This window comes from Seriola aureovittata, chromosome 19 (genome assembly GCF_021018895.1).
Source record: "Seriola aureovittata isolate HTS-2021-v1 ecotype China chromosome 19, ASM2101889v1, whole genome shotgun sequence".
Taxonomy (NCBI): Eukaryota; Metazoa; Chordata; class Actinopteri; order Carangiformes; family Carangidae; genus Seriola; species Seriola aureovittata.
Genome location: NC_079382.1, coordinates 14848285 through 14867948, shown reverse-complemented (window position 1 = coordinate 14867948; position 19664 = coordinate 14848285). Strand labels below are relative to the sequence as shown.

General features: G+C 41.9%; 1 protein-coding gene across 2 annotated transcripts in view; it reads left to right on the top strand.

Moving 5' to 3' along the window:
* Nucleotides 1-19664, top strand: part of LOC130187831 (glutamate receptor ionotropic, kainate 2-like) — a 59888-nt gene that overhangs the window by 25912 nt on the left and 14312 nt on the right. For both annotated transcript variants that reach the window (XM_056405734.1, XM_056405735.1), the window contains exons 7-11: nt 14105-14248; nt 15097-15204; nt 15351-15464; nt 15601-15807; nt 17387-17610. In XM_056405734.1, coding sequence (XP_056261709.1) covers nt 14105-14248; nt 15097-15204; nt 15351-15464; nt 15601-15807; nt 17387-17610 — 797 coding nt within the window. The remainder of the gene's footprint in view (nt 1-14104; nt 14249-15096; nt 15205-15350; nt 15465-15600; nt 15808-17386; nt 17611-19664) is intronic.

Here is a 19664-nt window from a genome sequence, read left to right as displayed (position 1 = left end):
TGCGAAATCTGTGTAATGAAAGAAGCGTCTTTACATCAAAGACGTGAAGACAAGGCCTTCAGATTAGACACGATGCATGATGCCTATTCATATATCAATCACAGCCTTCTGCAATACATTCAAAAATGAAAACAAACACCCAGTCATGGAAATAAATGTCTTTGATCCTCACTTTCCTAAATAAAACCCTGTAAATATATCAGAGTTTACTGTAATATCCTGTCAGAAACATGCAGCTCACACTGCTGTAAATGCAGAAATATCATATTTTATTTCCACACAAACACTAGTATGTGCATCCTCCTTCCCATGCGGGACTCGGATGCAGAAAAACGACTAAAGCAGTTATGTGTGCAAAAAAGATTAATGCAATACACAAAGAGGTTAAATCACTTGATTTTTTTTTTTCCTCCACCGGAAATTAATGGATATTAGTGGAGAATGTTGAATTGATTAATTAGCATTGCATGAATCATTTTGTCAGATCCTTTACTACATATTGACATATCTCACTGGACTAGAACCACCGTTAAATAATAAATAATACGTCCAAAGCTTCATGCAAGCTTGATAAAGTACTTCATTAGATTGCTCTATTTATAAATCCCGGGTCTGATGTTTTTTTTGTTTTTTTTTCTTTATATTGAGCCACTCTAAGAGGATTCTCTATAGTGAGTGAGTGAAGAGATAGCACTGAGAATATACACATTTTGATTTTGATGGTTATTTTAGAAAAGCCTGAAGCAGTTCGGCGGGTGTTTAAAAAATAGCCCGTACCTACATTATAAATGCATGGATTAGAATAATGTTTGGTTTCCCTGCAACTCAAATGTGTCTAATTAATTTGTAGATTTGCCCGACATTTATGCCGCGGCGCTCTGGGCAGAGAAGCCACCTTGAAGGGTATCATTAAATGAAAGTGTAGGAGGGCTGCGGCAGCCAGTGGTGTGACCTTCCACCCGCGACCCTCCCTCCAGCCTTTTATTTCCTGTCTCTCATACCTTGTCATTCTCTGCAGCACAGAAGCCTTGCTGGGCTCTGGGCTTGTTTGTGCTCTGTGGCCAGGCAACAGTTGTGTAGCGATGGTTACCAGGACAACGCTGTCCGTGTCACCTTGTGATTTCATGAAGGATTGATTGACTGAGATGGGAGGGGGAGGAGGAGGAAGGTGCAGTAGGTGAAATAGTGGTAGTGGTGGTGGTGGTGGTGGGGGGGGGGGGCTGGGGGGGGGGGGCTGATGATGAGCAGGAGGAATAGGAAAACGGGCAGGAAAGATGGGGGTGGGGATGTTCTGAGCGTTGAGAGGTGCATGTGATGTTTTTTCACACCACTAGGCTCGCATTAATGCAGGCTAGTGCATAATCACAGTGACACTCTGTGCCTTGGGTGAGGCCTAGTGTTGTCTCAGGGAAGAATGCATAATGAGAAGTCCCTCTTCGGCCAAACTAGACTAGCAGACACAAACACACTCGGCCTCTGCCTCTTAACTCTGTTTGTCAGAGGCATCTCTGACACAGAGCGATGCATAATAAGTCCGGGGATGCTAATTAGTCCAGTTCATTTGTGTGGGGACGCACCGAGTGCAGGCGATATCTTCTGCTTCATCATCTGACGACTCTTTAACCATATCCCTGGAGTAATTTATAACTGAAATTGTTGTAACTCATGTGAATTAACAGCAGTTAGAGACCCAAAACCTGTGTACAGATAGATAGATATACAGATTAGATATTTTCGCATCTAATCTGATCATTATTTTGTCCCATCTGTGTATAATTATTGCCTGCAGCTCATGAGATATTTGGTTTTAACGCTTTGTTGTAATTTGAATTCTTTTAAATCCCCATTCACTGAACTAAGTATATACTTGGATTTAATTGAGGAAAGAAAAAAAAAAACTGTTCCTCAGTTGTACGCCTCGCTGAAGCTTTAGGCCCAGATATTTTCTACATCTGCATCATTTCATTTATGTCTACATTTCATTGAGCTATAATTACCACAACAGAGGACTGGATGTTCTCCAGTGTCCTCGACACAATTGAAAATTCTGGAGTAATAGCTCCTAATAATGACTCTGTTATTAATAGAGAGCAGTTGTTTGGGTAATGTGAAAGGCATGATGGGGCTGCTCCTTCAGCTCACATGGGGCAGCATAAAAAGCAACACAGGCGAAATGAACTAGGAGGGAAAACAACAAACACATGAAGATACTTAACATACTTCCCAACCGCTATGACTGTTTTCTTCCTTTCCGTCAGCAGCTATTGCAAACGTATCCTTGAGCGAGAAACTTAACTTCAATTCAGCACAGGAACATGCATGCTCAGCAAACTTTCCCAGGATACTGTAAATAATTGCTAATGACAATGATTAAAAAAAACAACAACACAGCATTTGCTCCTCCTACAGGACTGTAAATTGCCTTTTCACTTCCTCCTGAAAAGCTGTACAGTCATAAAAGAGCTGTGTTTGGCTGCACACAATACACAAGCAAAGTTAGCTTTTGGTGACATACAGATGATGAAGTGAAAATACGGCATATTCTCCATGCTTAATCTTATAAGATTACAGTGCTTATATAATGCTATTCATGCTGGTGTTTCTTCAGCAATAGCTATTCGGTGTGTTTGCATTGTGTAACTGTATCCCTATATAGTTGTTAATGGCAGTCCACCTTTTCCCCCCACGGGATACAAATTGCATGCCCACGCACACGGGATTCAATGATGCATGCACAGATAGGGTTCCATTTCACCAAATTTGCAGCATGAAAGCTGTGCTTTGCAACATGTAATAATCCCCCCCCTATGCCACCCATCTCCCCTTTTTCCTCCGAACCTGCAACCCGTGCCTGTGCATTTGAGAGCTCTGTCGAAACTCACACATTTATGTGTAATTTCTTAGTGACAGTCATTTGTGAAACGTGACGCTTCCACCATTTGCAGCCCTGCGCGTAAGCGGCTCTTGCAAATTGCTTTTTGTGAAACGGGCCCCTGGATTTTATTCTGAAAACACAAATCCAAATCATGCATGTATTTTATATAATTCGAAAGACAACATGTGACCATAAGTTTGGTTGACTTCTTCATTAGACCTCTCTATTAATACAAAGTGACATGATGAATCCCCTCAGCCCCGGTTTGCTCGGTTGAACTGTAAACACATAGTTTCTCGTCTTCTCTTGCTTTTGTGACAGAGGTGCCACTCAAGACGTGTTTGCTTCCCCCAGCAGTCGATACATGGGTGTATTATTGCAATGCACTTGTTATGTTAGCTGGTTTTAACATGATGCTGTGACTTTTGGATGTGATGACTCATTTGTTTACATCTGTATTACGGATTTTGCCTTTAAAATAATTTTAGTACAGTATGTTGCAGCAGAATACATTAGAAGTATACTTACTAAGAACTACAGTAAGAGTTGAGTAAACTTTATTTCTGTTCGGGCTTGAATTAGGGATACTGTGAGCTGAGAATGAAAAAGAAAGAGGGAGCGGGAGGAAGTAGGTTTGCTGAGAAATACACAGGAGGAGAGAACAGACACCTTGCTGCATTAACAAGGACTGCTGGGAGAAGAGTGGGAGCCGCCCACACACTGAGAGAAGGATGGAGGAACCTGCAAGCTGATTAGAGAGTGTTTTACCATGCATGTTTACATACAAGTATGTGTTTATACTGTACTTTATGTAAGTGTGAAACACGCTGCGCACACACTCTAGTATGTCTGTCCTCCATGTTTAGTGGCTCCTATGAAGCAGGGGGTGGGGGTGGGGTGGGGTGGGGGGTGGGGGGGGGGGACTTGGCTCGTGGTTTAGCCCCCACCGGTGGGTTTGTTGTAGGGTAGCACATGGCTGTCTGACAATAGGAAGAGAATACCGACACACGGATCCCTCTCCCAGTGAGCTGCATTCAGCATTTCAACCAAATGAGGGTCCTCAGTATGGGTGTTGAGCCAAATTTGGAGCTCCCCAGTCAATATGATATTGAATACAGGACACATACTGTAATCTTGCCTGATATGAATCACCGCACAAATAAACTTCACTGGAAATTAGATTCAGTATTCGGGGAAATCCTTTTATTTGTTCAAAACTGATTTCGGTCTTCACCCTGCAGGTTAAATAAGTTCTACAGTGCACAGGAGGCGCTCACACTGAATATCCACACAGAGAAGTTCTGTGCAGCACATTCTGTTCGGTTCAGCAGCCAACCTATACATCAGCATGACTGATATGGCCAGGTTTAGCTTATCTCAGATATACTGGTACAGACATACTGCATATGTCAGCCAATTAGTTTTAAGGAATTGAAGCACAGAAATGCCCCAAAATATGTTTAGACACAGTAGTCTGTCTTCTAGAGAGCACAGACTAAATTATTCTCCAACTTTAAAATATCTCCCCTTAAGGGCTGCTTGTCAAATATTGTTAATTAGTTGTGTCTGCATGTTTAAAGAACTAATATCTGCCTATGTATTATAGATTGTTTTGGTCAAATACACTCTATATATTAGTATATGTTAGGCTCTAATTAGGTGTCAGCTACTCTCCAGTGTTTTGAAAAACCACACTTTTTTTTTTTTTTTTTTTTTTGCGGCTCCATAGAATAAATGTGTTGTTTGGATGTTGCATTTGATATAGGAACGGACAGAGCTAACAGAGTGAGCTCCACACAGATTCACAGGTTGGTTGCGTCCATTACAGCAATGTGATCTCACTCCCTCTGATCCCAGTTGGCAGAGGAGAGAGCCTTTTAAAGACAGCGACTGTGGAGAGCAGACACTCGATGCCCTGTGCCGGGCACCACCAGCTGGGCTTGGCACAGCATCAACATTATTAGCACCAGTGCTCCCTAGGTCCATAGAAGCCTTTTGTGAGCGGGAACAGGCAGAGGGAGAGGAGGAATTTAAAAGGACAGATGTATTATCTGTTTTTCCTTTGATTTTGCTCCCTCTAACACATTTTACTTTAATGTCTCTTTTATTTATTCTTCTTCTAGTCTTTACATGTTAATCAACTAAGCTGTAAGCGGGAAAAAAAGGGAATTTAATACAATTCAAATAGGTTAAAACAACAAAACACCACCAAACAGATTCTCCAACAGTATCCCCCTGTATGTCACCTACCACGCACGCACATGCACGATGGACACGACAGACAGAATAATGCAAGTGGGCGCCTGCTGATGTTATATAGGACAATAAAAGCCTTTGCAATCAGGGACTGCAACTATCATCAGATCACTATCATACAATCAGCCCCTGGAGGCTGATGCAGCCAGCAGGAGCTGTGTGTGTCATGGTCACACTCATGCTCAGGGATATTGGCTGGCCTTGGCAAACTATCATCCTTGGAGAGGCTGGTCCTCCCGGCAACACACATACACACACATATAATGTACAGTGTGTATGAAGAAAGAACATACAGTACATGCAATCAGATGGAATTATTGTACTTTTTACACCACAACATGCAGTTATTGTTAGTAACTACTAACAATAGTCTTCATATTAAGATAAAAAATGAGTATAATAAAAGATGTAATGCAGTGCATTTCACACCGGTATATAAAATATTTAGAATTAGCTCCACTACAACCAGCTACAACATTAAAAGGCCACTTACACATTATTGCATCAGTATTAATGATCCAATAATATAATAATAGGACCCAGTGAAAGGGGCCTTTCCGTCCAAGACTTGAAAACTGAATATTTTTACAGTGTGGTATTACTACTTTTATTTAATCTATGTAAAGGAGCTGAATGCTTCCTCTAACACGCTAAACTTACTTATACATACATGCATGTGCATAGTCAGGTGCGCAAAAGAAATGACTAATACCGCTGTTAAGAGACGCATGCAAAAAGCATTTCTCTCATATGGACACATGGAAAACAATGAGAATTTCATGCTGCACTGTTGCACCATTATTGCAATTATAAGTTATATTAGTAATATTCTCATGAAATGTCAGCATGCAAAAAACAAAAAGATCTTCCTGGACATTTGTGAAATTGATAGCATCATTCTACACGGGTAGTCTGGAGAGACCTCTGCAAAATGCCCACTGTTTAGCAGCAACCCAGATGTAATTAACACTGCCTGTGTTGTTTACACTATAAATCAAGTGTGGACTCCCTCCATACTGCCTGCATCCTCTCCACCAGATGGTAGCGAAATGCGAAGGACTGTTTAGCCCTCCAACAAACTCTCCTCTCCTCCTCCACTCTGTAGAGTCCAGCTTTAACTGGTGGTTGTTGCCGATGAAGCCTAGTTCTTAAGTGTCTCACCATTTAATCACAACCCATGTCTTGGCTTGTTTTCAAGGAGTTTGAATAGTAAAAGCTTTGTTACTGTGGAAATCTTGGACAGAGTAACTGATGAACTAAGGGGAGGAAAAACCCGTGGAGTGGGGAACCTACCAGCCTCTTTAGCTAAATTTGGCTGGAGGCTGATTAAATGTGAAGAAAGGCCATCATGTTAAACAGCCACTTAATCAGATGTAGGTTAGGCAGCGTGGTGCTAATTAGGGTGGACTCTGAAGTGGACAGTGCTGCCAACAGCATGCTGTTGCCTGAAGGGTCTGGTGGGACACCACTGCTCCGAGGATTCACAGCCTCTAGTTTGGCACATGCCATATTGTTTTCTCATGTGCCGTCACTGTCGTCACAATAACAATCTGTGACATTTTTAGCCACACTAGCAGCATGGCTCTAGGGATGGCAATGTCAGTTTGTCAGTCGCTCAGTCCACCACTGCAGACTGAAATATATCAACTATTGGATGGTTTGCCATAAAATTATGTGCAAAAATTCACGGTCTCCAGGGGGTCTTTGGTGATTCCCCTGACTTTTCACCCAGCATTAACGTGAGATTGACATTTTTCGGTTTTTGAGTGAATTGCCTCAACAACTATTGGATGCATTCTCATGAAATGTGGTACACACGTTCATGTTCACCTCAGGATGAATGGTAGGAACTGTGGTGATCTCCTGATGTTTCATCTAGCAGCAGGTCAGATTTCCAAATTTGTCCACTATTTAGCTTTCTGACCAAATTCCTCCAAACTAATCACATTAACTAATTAGCAAATGTTAGCATGCTAAAATGCTAAACCAAAATGGTGAACGTGGTAAACATTGTGCTAAACATCAGCATATTAGCATTGTGACCAAGAGCATGTTAGTATGCTGATGTTAGTTCAGAGCACCTCTGTTCCTAAATGCAGCTTCATAGAGCTGCCAGCAGGGCTGTAGACTCTAATTTAATGTACGAAAAACTCATTACTTTTGCTTTCACCCAATATCTTTATTATTATCTTTATGGGGAAAAATCTGGTATGCAAGAGTGTGTTTCTGGCAGCGGCACCAGTGGTTTGTTTGGAACAAACAGCAGAATGAACTAGATAGCTAGCATGAGCAGTCTGTGCATGTTTGAACTGCTTTAGCCATTTAGCTATGTAAACAAATTGTTTGCTTTTCAAAGTTCCATGAGGTCACTAAGTGTCTCTCTCCCTTTCTGCTGTTTTTTTCTCAAGTTCAAAAATGTAATTTTAGCATTACAGGGAGAACCATAAGTTTATGGTGATGTTAAAAGTTCTTCTTGAAACAAAGAGATCATTTAGACACTGACAAAAGTACAACGTAAGGTCAGAGTGGAGGCTTTTCCAGATTAAAGCATTAAGATGAGGGTACTTTAACAATGCACCATCAATACTGAATAAATATATATATATATATATATATATATAGACATACATCAGAGTTCTCTGCACTCTCTCATCACTCCCACAGGACCCTCTATTTTAAACCAAAATTCTCTGCAGTGTAGTTCTTTATCCCCCTTTAAAGTGCACTTAAATCTACAATAAAGCCATGAATGTGCTTTCACATAAATCCATAAATCAATGGATCCGTTACCCAGGGGTCTTCGTCGGAGGAAGCCAGTCTTACTTCCCTGTGACAAAAACCGCATTATAAAAAAAAAAAAAATGCAACAACACTGCTCTGTTGCCTCAGCATGTGGAAATGCAATGTGAGAAAGGGATTAAACCTCCAACGCACAAAAGAAAAGGAGGAAAAATGACAGTGACAGCACTGGCAAAGCCACCCCATATACCCACACTCTGAGTGAGCAACGTGCACGCACAGCTCAGTGAAACACTGGAGAGAGCAACTGGATAAGACACTGAAAGAAATACAAAGGGGATGAAGAGAAGGAGAGATAGAAGTGAACGGAGGGGGTGGGGGGCCGGGGAGGGACTGGGGCAGAACAGAGGCGGTCAGAAAAGAAAGAGACGGAGAGAGACGGAGAGGAAAAGTTACGGACAGAGAGAGAGATGACACTACAGTGAGCCTCAGTCACCTAAGGGCTTTTTTTTCCCCAGCAAAACTATCTGACACTGCCTGGTCTCCCTTCTCTGCTAGGAAGCCTGAAACAGCCATAATATACCCCATAAATCACACGTGTCACATTTCAGGGTTTTTCAACTCTCGTCATTTCATTTTTTGTACTAAAGTGAAACTTTTCAACGCACTGACTCAGTTTCCTCGCCCAGAATCTCATGTAACGCACCAATGCCAGAAACACACGGACACATCTTGAATTACAATTTGGTTAATACAAAGTAAAGGCTTAATCTTAAATGACTGAATGAACAGAGAGGTAAGAGGAAGCAAAAGTACACAACTAATCTAAAGAAATAAGATAGCAAAGACATAACTATGTTGAGGTATGAGTATTCATATAACATAACATCTGTAAACATCTGTAAACATTGGACTTTAAAAGAATGGTTCAGCATTTTGGAAAATACATGTATAACACAATCATATCTGTTTGTCCAATATAAAACTGGAGCCAGGAGATGTTAATTGTCTCTGGAAAACAAACAAAAAAAAACAAATAGCCTGGAGACAAGCTATTTGTTTCCCCCGTTTCCAGTCGTTATGCTAAGCTAAGCTAACCGGCTGCTGGCTCCAGCTTCATATTAAACAGACAGATAAGACGGCAATACTGCTCTTCTCATCTAATTCTCAGAAAGAAAGTGGACAAGCGTCTCTGGGAGGCTTTTTGCTGGAGTTAAAACTCTTCACTAATTATGTACAGACATTTCCCACCAGTGTCCATGTCCCTCATGAGAATTTCATCTTGGCAGATAAAACAAATACAGTAAGTCACACAGTGGGGGTGGGATCTCTTTGATACTAGTAGAAAATATAATTTACTGTCTTGTTTTGTTTTTTTTGTGTGTGTGTTTTTTTGGGGGGTTTTTTGTTTTTGTTTTTTTTTTTACAAAAGACTGCTCGACTCGTGAAGATTTAATAGCTAAAAATCATAAAGTTTAGAGAAGCTGCAATTTATCTGACAGAAGAATTTGCGACTGTGATACTTGCACCGACTGTGCAGTGAAGCGGCACAAATACATATAAACTATGGAATGAAATGAATAATTACCCCCGTCTTCTATCAAATCATCAAACCCCATGGGTCTGTCTGTGATCTGAGGGCAGAGTGACTTCAGCTCCGAGAAAACAATGAGCTTCTCTCTCTCCCGCTGACATTGTGACTCTGATGCTGATGGCAATACTGCCAGTAGATGTGTGTGTGTGTGTGTGTGTGTGTGTGTGTGTGTGTGTGTGTGTGTGTGTGTGTGTGTGTGTGTGTGTGTGTGTGTGTGTGTGTGTGTGTGTGTTGAGAGAAAGAGAGAGTGCATATGTATGAGATTGTGTGTGTGTGTGTGTGTGTGTGTGTGTGTGTGTGTGTGTGTGTGTGTGTGTGTGTGTGTTCGTGTGTGTTGCTGCTGCTGCTGCTCTGTGCCTGGCAGCTGCAGCCCAGCGATGCATGGTGAATAACAGGTCAGTGCTAATCTCATTAGGGCTAATCAGATGTATATGATATGTATAAACAGTGGAGTTCCACTGTACACAAGCAGCGGCAGCACACGTCCATCACCAGATGGATAGCAATGTGTGTTTATGTGTGTGGTAAGAGGAATGCTGGGGGGGAAAAAAAACAAAAACGGATGAGTGATTGAGAGGAGGTGAGAAGAGAAAGAGAGATGTCGTTTTTCAGGGTGCTACATTATCAGAGGCATTATGGAATTATGCGCAGGTGGAGAGCTGGTGTGAATACTGATGCAGTGAAAATGAATATATTTGTGTAAACACACATAGACATACACGCAGCAGCCGGGCTCAGTAGAGTTTGCAGTTCACCTGCTCTAAATGAGGAAACTGCATGCAACTTCGACAAATGAGGCATCTGCCTGTGGGAAGCCTGCAAGTTGAGGTTTGTCACTGTGTCTGAGTGTGTGTTAGTGTTTTTGTGTATGTGGTGTACACACACACACACACACACTCATCTTGTGAACTGGTCCCTACGTGTGTTATTATTTGTATGATCCTCACGTATCATATTTGTGAGAGAGAGAAAATGCAAAGATGAACTAAGACGTCAAGGGCTGGAAAAGAAGATGTAAGGTGTGGAGAGAAAAAAAACTGTGTCATTAAATGGAGGGAAGGGGATCTCGACTACTACATTTCTTCAAGCAGAAGGGGATTGTGTAAGTTCAGATGGTTATGTGGGTGTTTGAGTGGGAGAGAGAGAGAGAGAGAGAGAGAAAGGTGAGAAAGACAAGGCAACAAAGGTTTTTGGGCATCTTGTCTGAAACCCCCACAACCCACCCACCCACCCCAACCCCACTCCCCCCTTTTCCGTCTGAGTTTCCCAGGGGTTCGAGATTGGTTTCACTTAAAACACTTAAAACACCCCACAGGACCTCCGCTGGCTCTGAAATAAATATCAAGATCACTCTTGGATTGTTTTTAAATTGAATGCAATCTGCCAGAGCTGTGAGCCATCACCCCCCCCCCACCCCTCCGCACGCACCCCACCCCCCCGATCTCTCCTTCCACTTGATGCCAGCCTCTTTTTGTTTCCATCACAATGGGATTTTCAGGAATTGTTCTGCTCCAAAGGAAAGTAGGAAAAAAGATCTTTGCCATATAAATAATTTGAGCCGGGCAACATTTGATATATCACGGCATACAAAAGTTAAAAGATTGCTGATGGTTCCTGATTCCAGGAAGTCAGAGGAGAAGCTAACAGAATGACATAAATCATTCATTCAAACAAAGAGTCCGATGTGGAGTATTGTGTCCTCAGACTGCAAACACAGTAGCATACACAAATGTGTTTATTCTGCACAACATCTAATAAACTCCCAAATAAACTGTATCCTGCAGCCAAATCGATCTTTATGTTACAATAAATAAATTTCTGTCTCTAATGTTGCCCAGATAAAAAAAAAAAAACCCGCACTCTATACTCTGCTGCTGATGAAGCATGAATATATTGTTATCACTATAAAACTGTCAATATGAGATGTTACAAGGCTTTTTCAAAGTCAGGATACGGCACGCACGCTGTGTGTGATTCATTATAAAGCAGTCTCTCGCATTTACAAAATTCACTTTAGCATATTAAATACATATTATATGAAATGTCTGCTTATCACATATCCCGAGCTGCTCAATCCGTTTTTTTGTAAGTTTATTCAACAAAGAGCTGCTCGCTAAAATGTCCGTTTTAGCAGTTAATTCAATAACATTTTTTTTCTTCTTTCCTCAAACCATGTGAAATATCTGCTGAGGATGAGATAATCCCACTCATTTCCAGTGACGCCATAAGAGGGTTTAATTTTCTGCAAAGCATTAATATCTTGAAACAAAACAAACAGAAAATATATTCATGGAAAACAAATGAAACTCTCACCTCAGGCTGCTTGTGTTGTATTTTGATGCAAAATCCAACTTAATAAGAAGTGGAATAAACAATTGGATATGGATACTCTTTGTGCCGCATATATTTAGGGAAAAAAGGAAAGCGTTCGACACCCTGCATTTCTTGAAGTCAAATATACCACGTAACATCTGTTAAGCTTTTATGAAATGAATTATCAGCCTTCTGTCACACATCAAGGTTGTGCTAAAATATCCCAGCTGGATTTTATATCGGGGCATAATTCAGCATGAAAAGAAAGGTACAAAAATAAACTTCCAAGCAGATCTTTAGGACTTTGTCTGTTTTCGGCAAACAAGTTGTCAGATTGTTTTTTTCCTGAAGTGTTTTTCACAGAATGTATTTATAGCTACAATCATTTACTGGAAAATGCACTGCATACTGTACTTTGACCCAAATGAATAAAGTCATAAAGTCATAGAGCTAGAAGAATAGGAATATGATATTGATTGAATATGGATGAAAAAAAGTCAAGGTTGTCAGAGGAAAAGTGAAAAGGTCACAAGCAAAACTGAAGTGCAGAGATATTCATGAAGATCAGTAGATGCAGGAAGGTTTTTTTTTTTGTGTGTGTGAATTGCATGAATTCAACCATGCCACAGCCAAACTGAGATCAATCATAAAATGAATTTGTTGAATAAATGAGTTCAAAATGTATCATGTACTTTTGAAATGGAAAGCAGTGGGCTGAATGTGATTGTTGCAACTTTTCTGAATTCAGGCTGAGCTGTTGTGTTTTTTTGTTTTTTTTGTGTGTGTTTCTTTTTTTTTGAAAATGCATCCGGAGGAGAACAAAAAAAAAAAGCAAATTCAATCCCGCAGCATGTCTTTGTACATAATGTAGCTGGTAACACAATAATTGGATGATTGGACATGATGAACTTTCCCTTCAGTGGAGAAAATAGTGTTGGATATTGGCTGTGTATAAAAAAAAAAAATCCTCCTCTCTATTCTCTCTATTCAAGAAATAGATTAGTGGAATGGCAGACTCTTTTCCTAATCAGCATTTGCCATGAACACCACACACACATACACACACACACACAGTCACACACACACCGCCGGCACTGGGAGAGCAGATATGGCACTAGCTGTTCCCTTTCCCAGGGAAGCAGTGGGGATGAAAGAGTGCAGAGATTGCTCTCCCATCCTCTGATCTGCTGCTGCCTTTGACATCAGCAGCCACCAACTCCAAAAGCACAGGAGAACTGGGGGGACGAGCTACCGCAACCACACATAAACTCCCCTTCTTTCTCCATCTTGGATTTCCTCCCTCCTCACTGTTGGATGTAAGATTTATTTCTTTAATTGGCCTGCCACCATAAATAAGGTTTGAATGAATAGTACATGAAGCACAGTTTTTGCCCCCTCATGTGCTCCTCTTCTCCCACGTGTTTTGGCGTAGATGCTTCACTGCGCCTATGCAGACAAACACGGGGAACTGATATGCGCTAAGCAGCGGTATGCGGTCAGTCGTCTCCTGCTTTGCGCCGTGCTGTGCATGAGCACGGCTCATAGTCTCTGACAGCCAGCACATCCACAAAGACCCTATAGCTGCAGCTACTTCGTGGTCTCAGAGTCATTTTTCATACTCTCTTGCAGGTTGGTCATCCAGGACTTGTCAAATAAGATCACCACAGTGTATTTCAGCTTGTGTGGGACCATGGAAAGAGGATCTGAGCTGAGCTGTACTGTGTTGATCTGAGTAAATGTGGATAAGGAAATTGTGTGTGCCAAGTGTGGTGGAGTGCTAAAGATAAATCTCAGCCTGTCAGCGTGTGAACTCTGAGCTTGAGCATTTACTCCTTTTGATGACTTATTACTGGGGTTATATGGATGACCACACACCATGCATCCCAGCTATACTTTGTGTGTTTAGCATGTTACACCAAGTGTGCCAGCCAGAGTTGTCCCGTCTGCGCTGGTGCCTGCTTTGCGTTCCCATTTCTCTGGAGAACAGGCACACCCATCAGGAACCATTAGTCTTCACACTGACAGGCCGGCCTTCCTCCGAGAGACTCTCCCTGGCGGAGCTTTCGCATTGCCTTAGACAGCGCTCGGGTATTTTTTTACTAACAGGCTGAGACACAGTGCCATTTGTGCAGGGCATTTACTGCTGGCATTACTTCTAATTTATGTTCTCTTGTCCCGACCAAAGTGTAAAGCAAGTCACCCGAGACTTCACACACCTTTCTTATGTCCCTCCGCAGGTGAACAAATGGACGGATTAAAGGTCAGGTGGAGAAATGTATCGACAGGTGTTATAAAAATGTCTAATAATATCGCTTGCTGTTTTGCAGACGGATGCAGCGCTGATGTATGACGCCGTGCATGTGGTGGCGGTGGCGGTGCAGCAATCGCAGCAGATCACTGTCAGCTCTCTGCAGTGTAATCGCCACAAGCCGTGGCGCTTCGGAGGGCGTTTCATCAACCTCATCAAAGAGGTACATCACCGCTGTCAATGTGCTCTCCGTCTTGACCTCTGACCTGTAGAATCTGCTGAACCCTATAGCTCTGTTGTGTTGTATTGATCAGCGCAATCACGTGTTTGCAAGCATTTCCCTTGTAAATCGCTGAGATGCTTTCATTGAACTTTATTGCACATTATGAGTGGGGTTTTCCCAGCAAGCATTTCTTCTCTTGTAGAAAACTGTGATCATGATAAAACTCATATAAACATCCCAAACAAGTTTATTGCCCAATTTTAACACTCTCACAAATCTTCATCAAATTGTAATCTAAATAACTGCTGCATTATCCACAGTAACTACATGTTTTTTGTGATCTTTCATTCCCTTCCTGCTTTCTCTCCCTGCCTATCTCCACTCGTGTTTATATCAAAGCCGCTGTGTGTCTCCTTAACTCTAGTCAGGGTCAGCCATTTGCTTTGTTGTACAAAGCTCTCTGGATGGTATCATTGCAGGTAATTTTCAGAATGAGCCATTGTAGTAGCTGGCGCTTCCTCCCCCTCCTGTGTCTGCTGTCGCTCTCCATGCCCGTCTGTTCCTCCAATGGCTTTGAAGTGAAACTTCAAGCACAATGAACCACATGCATAATGAAGTCTTACCTGTCAAACTTGCGTCTATTCTCGCCGCTTTATTGTTTCTTGTTATGTTGTTGAGATAGACAGTGCGGAGAGAGCCAGCCAGAATTCATAATTGGGACAGAAAAAAGTTTTATGGTTAGAGGTTGGACTGATATTGTTGAGAAAGACGATACCTTGAGGTTAATGGAATGACTGTGCTGAGAGCTGAGGATTTTAGTTTATTATGCTGTATATTACTGTCTGCAGGCTCACTGGGATGGTTTGACAGGACGTGTTCTCTTCAACAAGACCAATGGACTGAGAACAGATTTCGACCTGGATGTCATCAGTCTGAAGGAAGAGGGGCTGGAAAAGGTGCGTCACTCACTGGTGTCGTGGATGCCGTGGCATCCCATTCTTAAATAGCAAACTGTCAGCGGTCTCTGTGCTTTAAAGCGTTTTATTTCCTATGTGTAGACAAGACAAGGTGATATAAACTTGGCACTGAATTGTTTCAACAGATTGGAACATGGGATCCTCCTAGCGGTCTGAATATGACAGAAACTCACAAAAGCAAGACATCCAACATCACTGACTCTCTGGCTAACAAATCCCTGCGTGTATCAACCATACTGGTAGACACAGACAAATGAAAACACGAGCAGCATACACACCGTCAACAAATACACACAGATATTTTTTTAAAAAACAACTACAATATCAAACACACCGTTTCTGCACTTCTACACCAACTATATTTTCGTTGAACAGGAGGAGCCATATGTGATGTTTAAGAAGTCAGACAAGCCTCTGTATGGGAATGACCGTTTCGAAGGCTACTGTATTGACCTGCTGAGGGAGCTCTCTGCCATCCTGGGTTTCCGCTATGAAGTGCGATTAGTAGAAGATGGGAAGTACGGCGCGCTGGACGAGAGCACAGGCCAATGGAACGGCATGGTGCGGGAGCTCATGGACCATGTGAGTCAACGAACACCAAAGCTGCGCATAGTAAAATGCAGAAAAGAAAAAAAAGGAAAAATCACTGGCTACATCTTAGCCAGGGTAAAACTGTCTTTTAACACTGATATGGGACATTTTTCTAGTTTTCTGGTTTAAACTAATGAAAAATCTGCCCGGATAGTGGTAACATTTCAATTTTTTTCCAAAGCAAAACTAATGATTTGAAGTAATTTCTGAAATTAAGTTTATTCCAGTGCCTCATCCTACTTTATTCCTCCTCGTTTGAAGGCACTGACTCCTTTTAAAATTCTTGAACGGTGATTTAAATTGAAAACAGGCTGAAATATTCCTTTAAAATAAGGTTACAATGTTTTAAAATGAGGCTACATAACATGTGATAGGGGAAATAATACTTGCTGACATAATTACTGACAGTAAAGATCCTGGCGTCATACTCTTCTCTGTTTGTGCCACTGGTTCTCTATGGTTTAGCATTCAACATTATTCCATAATTCTTACTTGTGGCCACATTGGATGCTCTTTAGCAAGAGGTATGAAGGCTTGCTTCTAAAGGATCCATTTGTAAGTTTTGCTGTTGCTGCATAGCCAGCATTAGCATTAACAGCTGTTTACTTAACCAGTCTACAAGAAATGTTGAGAGTTCAGCACCAAACTGCATCCCTTTACCTCACCAAGAGCCTGTCTCCAGCGGTGGAAAGCAACGCCAATGTAAACTCTTTCACATTAGCAGTTAGCATGCTAACCCCAGCCCGCCTTGTCACTTTCTGATAGCGACTCACTGTAGCCTCCAATATGCCCTGAAGATGTAGCGCTGCTCAGAGGGCGTATTATAACCTCTTGTATTATAAAGACAAGAGTGCTGAAGCGCTTCTCAGAGGGGAATCACCACATCCCGCTACCGGCAAGGAACCACATTCGGCGGCAGAGAAAACGTACAAATAACCCCCCCGAGATAATAAGCTTTTTAGGACTCAAATATATACAGGAAAGACTTGATAACATAGAAATGTATGCACTAAAAAGCCTTCAGCACATAGGAAACTGTGTTTTAATCTCCACCTGAATGGTAGTTTTTTTACTTAACATAAACAGCAAGAGCCAGCAGACAAAGAACAGAAAATGAAGAGTGCCATCTACAGAATCTCAAAGATCTTGAGCAGAATATGTTAGGGAAAATTCCACTGAAAAACCAGAACCTGGATGAGGAAGTTATGTCTTGAAGGAGTTATGCAAAACTCCTTCAGAGTGAACGCTCAGCACCAAAGAAGGCTAATCTTACGTTCAAGGGGACAGAGGGTTAATTCGTCGCAGATTAATCTAATCCCAAGATTGTTGCCTCAGTGACTCACCTTTGACACCACATAAGAAGGATTAAACATATAACCTGCAATTTCATGAAAACCTCCTCAGCCTCCTACCTGCTAATCTAACTGAACTAATGACCCTGGCTGTTTTCTCTCCTCTGACATGCCTCATCCTCCTGTACATATTGATCAGACCAGCTGTTGACAGAAATCAGATGTAAATTCAATTGTTGTTGTTTTTTTTTTCATTGGTGTTTGTTATCTCATTGCAGAAAGCAGACCTGGCAGTGGCTCCTCTGGCCATCACCTATGTCAGAGAGAAGGTCATTGACTTCTCCAAGCCCTTCATGACGCTGGGGATAAGTATCCTGTACCGCAAGCCCAACGGGACCAACCCCGGGGTCTTTTCCTTCCTCAACCCCCTCTCACCCGATATCTGGATGTATATTCTGCTGGCTTGCTTGGGTGTCAGTTGTGTGCTGTTTGTCATAGCCAGGTAACATGTCAACCCTTCCTTTCCCTTCCTCCCGTCCTCTCTTATTTCCTTCCTTCCTTCCTTCCTTCCTCCACTTCCTTCTTACCTACCTGTTTTCCTGCTCTCACTAACGTAGCAGTTGCTCCCTCCGGGCCTGAAGAGGGTAATTCATTCACTGAAAATCATCAAGCTCTGACTGGTGGAAAAAACACTCCTGCAAGAGGCAATGCATGCCTCTTTATTCTTAGGTGATTTCGGTGATGTAGATACAGTCTACAACAAAAGAATATCAAATCTGCAGTTAATGTTACCATAAAGGACCATACCAATGTTTTTTTGTTTTTTTTTTGTTTGCTTGCATTTTCCAAAGTACACCATACTTTTTTAGATCTTGTTTTCAAAATACAAGTGAAAGCATAGACTGTTAAAAAAAAAAAAATGCTTTGGCTTCACTATCATGCAAGGATAATGTAGTTATGAGTAGAAGAAAACAGAGAAATGAGCTAAAGCAATTGGGAAAAACACTGGTATGAGTCTTGAGTCCTCACACTTATTCCAGGCGTATTCGCACAGGCTCCGGCAACTGTGAAACCAGCTCCCCGTTATGTATCTCTTAACCAGCTGTAAGAAATGTCGAGTACAATGCCCAAACTGTACAAGTACAATTCTTACAATATCTTGATCAACCCACCAACCCCCAACCCACCCCCCCTCCCACCCACCCCCCCCTTAAACCACAGATGCATGAACGATCGAGAACGATGTGTGTTAACCCCAGGGCTCCTGTTCTTCTCCTTTGACCCTGAGAGGTTTGGGTTTAATGCACATTCCATCAAAATGTTACCGGCACAATGATCACATGAGAGGAATGCAGCAACTGTCACCTAAGTTAGCTCAGAATATGCAAATTATACCCATAGCCCTTTTGTTTTCACGGTTTGTCAGGGTAAGTGATTAGCATGCAATTCTATTGATATTCCTCTGGTTGTAACGAAATGGCCTTGGTACTTTTATTAAATTATAATGCTCTTGTCTGCGTGCATGCTTTGTGCCTTTTTGCACACCATGGCAATAAATAGTGCTTGTCCTCACAACACTGTGTGGCCAAAAGTGTTCAGCAAAGTTTAAATCTGAAGAACACTGTTCCTCCACAGTTCACTGAGCTGGTTCTTTCATAATTGTAGTATTGATCGCACGACCAGCGATTGATTGGTCAATTCCCCAAATGCAAAGTATATTATTTTCTTTAATCCCTTACAAATAGAGTGGAGTGGAGTGAGCTTATGAAGTCTCGGTTTTGCGCAATAAAACACTAAACACCTCAATCTCACCAGGGATTCGCAACGTCTTTGAACCACTTCCCACACACACACACTTTTTTCTCTCTCTCTCTCTCTCTCTCTCTCTCTCTCTCTCTCTCTCTATCTAGCTCTTTTCTCTCTCTCTCTCTCTCTCTCTCTCTCTCTCTCTCTCTCTCTCTCTCTCTCTCTTTCTCTCAACAAGCGATCTCATTTCAAGCTCCAGAAAAATACATTCCACTCACGGGTTCCTTCCAGCTCCGCTTGTGGATGAATTGATTCCTGTCTTTATTAACAAAACAAATGGCATTCTTTCAGATCATAGAAACTTTTTTTTTTTTCTAGAGTAGAGAATAACTACCTGACAATAAGAACGGGTGATTTAAATTGCATTGTAATGTGTTTACATGTAGTTACAGGCTGTCGCAGTTTTGTGGTCCAAGTCCCAGACGCCTGTGATTTTAACACTCCCCCCCAACACAGCCTCTTCTCTTGGCCTGAGAGAAGAAAGGCAACAGATCTATAAAGCCAGCCAGAGTAATTGAATCCAACAGACAGTTAATGGAGGGAGCGCGTTGTATTATTGTGGCCGGGGACGTGCGAAGGGGAAGAGGAGCAGAGAGAGGGGGAGAGAGGGAGAGAGAGAGAGGGAGAGACAGAGAGAGAGAGAGGGGGAAGAATCTTTTTAGAATTCTGTGTGCAATTCGACATGTCCCTCGTGCTCGGTGTGAAGAGGTGACCTTACGTCTGCATGTTCCACATCCCCTTCTTCCTGGT